This window comes from Alligator sinensis, unplaced genomic scaffold, assembly GCF_000455745.1.
Source record: "Alligator sinensis unplaced genomic scaffold, ASM45574v1 scaffold755_2, whole genome shotgun sequence".
NCBI classification, from domain to species: Eukaryota; Metazoa; Chordata; order Crocodylia; family Alligatoridae; genus Alligator; species Alligator sinensis.
Window position 1 is genome coordinate 1,395,045 of NW_005841883.1, and position 6,967 is coordinate 1,402,011.

General features: G+C 42.7%; 1 protein-coding gene across 1 annotated transcript in view; it reads right to left on the reverse strand.

The window, feature by feature from the left end:
- The window catches only part of FAM117B (family with sequence similarity 117 member B), a 63,771-nt gene extending 57,917 nt beyond the window's left edge, over positions 1-5,854 (reverse strand). Inside the window, exons 1-2 of the mRNA XM_025196663.1 lie at positions 5,786-5,854; positions 1,063-1,147 (exon numbers count right to left, since the gene is read on the reverse strand). Coding sequence (XP_025052448.1) covers positions 1,063-1,147; positions 5,786-5,854 — 154 coding nt within the window. The remainder of the gene's footprint in view (positions 1-1,062; positions 1,148-5,785) is intronic.
- Between the last annotated feature and the right edge of the window lie 1,113 nt (positions 5,855-6,967).

Genomic DNA, 6,967 nt, shown 5'->3' on the forward strand with positions numbered 1-6,967 from the left:
TAGATAAAAGATAGAGGAGAAGAAAATAACATGAAGCTCTGTAGTCATCTTAGTCAAGCATGGACACATTAAGAATATCCACACAGCCAGGAAAATTAGTGTATTAATAGGTTCTGCCTTTGTAAGATAGTTGTGGGGTTTTTTTAAATTTCTCAGCTTCTGGCTTTCCCACAACAAGAAGTTATGTCTAAAGCAGTGCACATCTCCACTGCATGATGGGGAAAATGGGGATCTGCTGAGACTATTAACAGATTTTCCTCAATTTATCATAAATCATGGCTCCACAATTTTAGCACTGTTAGATCTTCATCATCTGGGTGGTGTCACCTATGATGCACTCTGAATGAAGAGGGCATTAGGATGTTGCCCAGGAGTGGGTTACCATGAACCCCAACACACCAGCAGTTCATGAATGTCCACAGAACTGTGGCTAAGCCAGAGTGAAACAACTGATATTGGTAATTTGAGCTATCATCAAACTCAGGTAAAATAATGAGTTTAAAAAAAAAAAAAAAAAAAGCTTTGTCATACTAAGTTGCTATATTTTTCTGATCAGATTACATGTTTGCTTAGTATAGGTTAATCTTGATGTAATATACCTATATAAAGCAACACTCTTGATGGAAAATACTTGTGTAATGCATTTGACTTGATTCTGTACAATACCCCAGTTAATAAATTACAATGATACAAAACCGACAAGACATACATTAAATGTATTGAAAACCAGTTAAAAGGACAACTCACAAAAATATCATTACAAATGTAGGATCACTATCAAACATCTGTGCTTCAAGTGGGGTCTTGAAGGAACAGTTTTTTATTCTACCCCATTTAGCATTAACATTAATTATCTTCTAACAAACAAAAATACTGAGAGTTTGGTAGAGCCTAGACGAGTTGTAAATTATAAATAAAGCATGTTACTGACACAGAGACAGCTGGACTGCCTGGATGAAGTGGATAAAAACAATATGCGTTTCAGTTCAGCTAAATGTAAGACAACTTGTCTAGGAACAAATAACATATGCCATGTTTATTTGAGAGGAAAAAAACACTAACCTGGGAAGCAGCAACTTTGGGAAAAAAACTTGAAGCGGGGAAGGGAGGAGGGATGGCATTGTGAGGAATTTGTCAGAAGCTGAAGCTAGGCAAATTCAAAAAAGAAATAAAAAAGTTTTTGTTGTCGTTAAAAACAAAGCAATTAAGCACATGAACAATTTACCCAGGATTATGAGTAGATGTCTACCCAACTGGAGGCGGTGGCTGGCCGATTTCATGGGGAGATCATGGGGTTGGCCATTTTCACAGGCTAATTGTGGCAGAGGCCCTGCCCCTCATCACTGATTGGCTAAGAGGGCTGTCTGTCATGCAGCCCTGGCCCTTGCCACCAGGTGGTGGAGAGGAGCAGCCCTCTCAGCTAAATCAGCAAAGAAGAGGGGGTTGGGGGGAGAGCTAGCAGCCATCTTGGGCTCCCATGTGCCAGCCCTGTCCCCGGGCAATGACGCATCTGGGCCACAGCATCATGAGAACTTTCTGGAGAACCAGCATTTTATTTTCAGTAATTCCCCCCGCTGGTGGATTTGCAGACATTGCCCACACTTGTGGGCAATGCCAGATTTAATATTTTCTGTGAAATCACAATTTCAGTAGGTCCCTAATTATGAGTTTCTCCATCAAAGTAAATTTTTAAATCAGTATTGGATGTTGGAACCACATATTAAAACTCAGTTAATCCAGAGAAGCCCGACAGCCTGGTATTATATGGGGAGGTGAGACAAGACAACAACATAACCACAAGTCTTTTCCATTTTATTTTCTGCATGATAATAATTGTGACAGAGAAAAAGATGTATATTGATTCCTTCAACTATGACTAAGAGATATGAATTTGTATGGAAGCACAAATTATTCACCTATATAATTTATTCAGAAAGCATGACATCCTGCTTTCATTAGGAGGAAGTTTCATTTTACAATGTCTTCAACATTTTCCCCTCCCTATAAAGAGGTTCTTACTGAGGGCCATCTCCCAGCCAACTAACTGCAAAGAATTTTTCACAAAAGTATTGAGAGCTAAAAAAGAAACAATACTTAAAAGGCAAAATGAGCAATGGAACATATTAATTAGGTTCTTGAAACCCATGTACCTTGCACGTCAGTACAAGCAGTGCTACTGAAACTTTAAAGGTCCGAAACCAAAACATGAAACCACTTGTTTTCCTTTAAATGAATACTACACAAAGTTTAAAGTAGTCTAAGATTTATTATCTTGTTTTTATCTTTTTACAACACAGAAAAGTTAATCTCACCTTATCAAGTCTCCAGAAGTAGATACCAACTAACTTTAAACCACATAGTGAATAAAAATATGCAAAAAAACACACAAACCTCACCATGCAAGATTTTAAATCGGTTACATTGAAATCAAACCTCTCCAATGCAGTTAATTTTTATTAAAGCAGTCCAACTCTTGGAAAACAAGAAATCACATACCTCATTTAATAAAGTTAAAATGTACTTTCCTTATTTGCAATTTTTTCTTCTTTAAACCCAATTCTTCAACAATCTAGGCATCACTGTCAAGTAGCATGCAGTAAAATAAACAGTGCAAAGAAAGGGAATAAAACCAATAAACTAGTAACCAGAGATGCAAACGGACTCATTTAATTTCCAGGACCATTAATTACTGAGGCATCAACAATCCTAATGCTTATCTCTGTAAGGAAATTCCCCCATACAGCTACTACAGAAATATTACCTATATTCTGCACTTATTCCCCATGTGGTGCTCAAGTCATAGTTTCATAGTTTGTAGGGTCGGAAAGGACCTCGACAGATTATCAAGCCCAACCCTCTGCCATGGCAGGAAAGAGCACTGGGGTCAAATAACCCCAGCAAGGTGTTCATCCAGCCTCCTCTTAAAGACCCCCAGGGTAGGAGCTAGCACTTCTCTTGGAAGTTGGTTCCAGATCCTAGCCACCCTGACTGTGAAGTAGTGCCTCCTGATGTCTAGTCTGAATCTACCCTCTGCCAGCTTGTGACCGTTATTTCTAGTCACTCCTGGTAGTGCTCGGGGGAACAGGGACTCCCCCAATACCTGCTGGTCCCCTCTGACTAGTTTGTAACAGGCCACTAGATCCTCCCTCAGCCTTCTCTTGTGGAGGCTGAAGAGGTTCAGGTCCCGTAGCCTCTCCTCGTAGGGCCTGCCCTGCTGCCCCCTGATCGTGCAGGTGGCCCTCCTCTGGACCCTCTCAATGCTGTCCACGTCCCTCCTGAAGTGCGGCGCCCAGAACCGGACACAGTACTCCAACTGCGGCCTGACCAGTGTCGCATAGAGGGGGAGGATCACCTCCTTGGACCTGCTCGAGATGCATCTGTGGATGCTTGACAAGGTGCAGTTAGCCTTCCTGACCACGTCCCCACACTGTCGGCCCATGTTCATTTTGGCATCAATAATGATTCCAAGATTCTTTTCTGCCTCTGCACTGACAAGAAGGGAGTTCCCCAGCCTGTAGGTATGCTGCTGGTTCTTCCTCCCCAGGTGCATCACCTTGCACTTGTCAGTGTTGAAACCCATCCTGTTCTCATCTGCCCACCCCTGTAACCTGTCTAGGTCCAATTGCAGCCTATTCCTCCCTTCTAGCATGCCCACATCCCCCTACATCTTAGTGTCATTGGCAAATCTGAATAGGGTGCTTTTTACCCCCTCATCCAAGTCACTGATGAAGATGTTGAATAGCGCGGGTCCGAGGACCAAGCCCTGGGGGGCCCCACTGTCCACATCCCTCCAGATCGAAAATGACCCGTCTACCACCACTCTCTGGGTGCAGCCCTCCAGCCAGTTAGTGACCCATTTGACTGTGTAGGTGTCAACGCCACAGTCCCCTCGTTTTTTAATGAGAAAAGTCCATCAACAGGAACCCATCTTTTGAACACATGAAGTGCTTTATAATTCTATATGCTTTAAGTAATACATGGTCTTAACTATACTAAGTTGGGCATCCAAAATTAATGTATACTTTTGAACTTACTGCTTGTGCAACCTGTTGCTTGTCATATTGAATGAAATAGTTTGAATGTTTGTAAAGGTTGCCCATTAGCCAGTTTCAGGAAGAAGATAGGATTTATCTCCTTATCTAGCTCATTGTTTTGGAGCTACGTGCGAAATGTCCTGACTTCGCCTAAAACCTTAATCTAAATTGTACCTTTAGAAGTTTTTTACAAAGAAAGTAAATGTCCTAAATTCCGAGAAATCAAAGCCTGGGGCCTTTTAACCAGACTGGTAAAAAGAAAAGAGTATTTACAGTGATATGGAAGTCTCCCCAAGAATAATTTAAAAATGCTCAACAAAGGTAATTTCTGTTGAGTAAGATCCGAGCCCAAATTTGGGAGTTATAATGAATTGAGTAGGAGGAGCCCGATGACGGCAGCTCACTCAATAAAAACCTGTAACTTACTGTCCCAATTTGGAGGTGACTTCGCTTGCAGAACAACGAAGGAAGAATCGCAAGTATAAGGTCTGATTAGATTGATCGCCTAATCAAGCCTCTCCGTGAACACGAATCTCTTAGTTCACGCTGAAGCCGCGGAGCGCCCGAAAGGGACTGAAGGAAGGGGACGTAGTCCTATCACTGGTGAGCCCAGCTCATTGAATCGTATTGCTGAGGCCAGCCTATTGAACCGTACTACTGAGGCCAACCCATTAAATCGTACTACTGAGGAATGAAACTATATTTTGGTATTTGGCTTCTCGGAATTCTAGGATTGTAAGTATATTATGAAAAATAACAGTATTGATTCAAATTTAACTTTTAGTTGTAATTGTAGTTGCTTTTGTAACACTAATTCTTATAGCATTGTTTGGGAAGGAAGTGCATTCGGAGCATTGTTTCTGATATATGTAATTATTGTGTTTTTAATGTTTGTGGTGTTTCTTAAAGCTAAGCAGTGTTATATACATAGCAAAGAGTTTTAAAATAAAATTGTGTTGTATAAATTAAGTGTGTAATCATTGTGAAATCGTGCAATCAGCTAACTACTCCCCCAGCCAGTGCATCAAAACGAATCAGTAAATTGTGTGGGATTTTCTCTATTCCATAACCCACTAGAGACATTGCTCACAAATCCAATCTAATTTTCCAGGGTTTTGTGAAAACTAAATTCATATTTGAGAAGTGTTCAAATACTGTAGTAATGAACAGAATAGCAAACCTGTTTTAAGAACTTACTCTGCTTTTAGAGCAAGGTTTTAATAGTGTCCAGTAAATAAGGATTGGGACCACACTACTTTTCACACATTTTTTATTAAACAAAAATAACAGTGCATTCTCTTGTTGCAAAAGAACTCAGAAAGACCACAACAGTTCAGAAAGGAAACCCTTATGTCAAAAACAATTTTAAATCTCTAGGTTTATCTTGTGAATTATGTTTACACACCCAACAGTGCTAAAATTGCTTGACATCCCACAGCACCCTTGAAAGGATCTCAAGGCATCCTAGGGTGCCACAACACCCTGGTGAAGAACCAGTGGCATATGCACAAAGGGAGAAAGTTAAATTGTACAGCCTATCTTAATTTTGGCTTCACTTAATTGCTGAGCGCTTACACTTGTGCTTTTAATGCAATTTTTAGCATGTACTTTCCTGATGATGTGAAAGCTCTATCATACACTACACCCACATGGTTCACCGGCAGTGAAGATCTCTCACATCAGCTAATGAATAAGTGATTGGAATAGCATATTTAATCCTCTGTGGTGAAGCACTAGAGAGAGTGGGATACTCTCCCAATGGGTTTTACAGATATATACTGAAGCTGTGGACTGATAACATACTGCTTTTTGAGCTCCATTCTAGACTCTGTAGGAAAGTGCACTCTAGTGGGTACATATTGTGAAAAAGTACCTGTGGTTGCTGCCTCCAGAGCACCTCTTCTTCATTGAGGCGCTTAACCTCTGACCCACGGGCAAAACACAGCCTGCAGAGCTATTGTGTCTGGCCCACAGGGCTCCCAACAGGTCAGGAAATTTGTTGGTGGGGGAGTGGTGGCTATAATATGTCACCCCCCCACCCCCTGCCAAATTTCCAAACCCTATGCACCCATTCAGAGCCAAGTTTGTGCCCTCTTCCCCTCCCCCCCATCCTGAGGTTGGGAAATGCCCCTATTTCCCCCACAGGGCTGAGTTAGGGCTAGGTCATACCCTTTTTTCTATGCAAGGTCAGGTGATACCCCCTTTCCCTCAGGTGGGACTGGGCTCAGGCCATGCTGCCCCCCACCCTGCTATGCATGGCCAGATGGTGCCCACTGTGCCGGCCCCAGGCACTGAATCAGGACCACCATCTGGCCCATGGTTGGACCAGACACTGCCCATCTGGCCCTCCAGGAAAAAAGGTTGAGAATCATTGGACTACATGATCGAGATCTGAAGAAAAAGCATACAGCCGGTTGGTGGCATCATTCAACTTTGCAGTTAAAGTGTCAAATGCTCCAGAACACGGGATTTCAAAGATCTGACCCAGGGGCCAGGAGCTGTGCCATCCAGCCTGCAGGGCTCCCCGGAGGGCTGGAAAATTTTGTGGTGGGACAAGTGGCAGCAGCTGCTGCACATCCCACCACATTTCTGGCCCTGTGGGGAGTCCTGCAGCCATATCTGGAGCACAGAGCCATGTCATCAGGCCCACAGGGAGAGAAATTTGGCAGCAGAAGCCACAGCTCTTCTCTCCAGCCCTCCACCCTGCACCTTGCCTCTACCCCACCGCCAGGTCCCGCATTGCCCTGTGCCTCACCCAGTGGGTTCTTGCTGCCTCTATTGACTGCAACTACTGCATTTTCACTTTAAGACAAGGCTTTGTTTTCCCTTTGTTGAATGGTAGGGGGGAACCTCATCTTGAAATTGAGGAAATACAGTAATTGCATTTGACTTCCACTTTCCCCCATACTGCTGCTAACCAAGGAATAAATTGT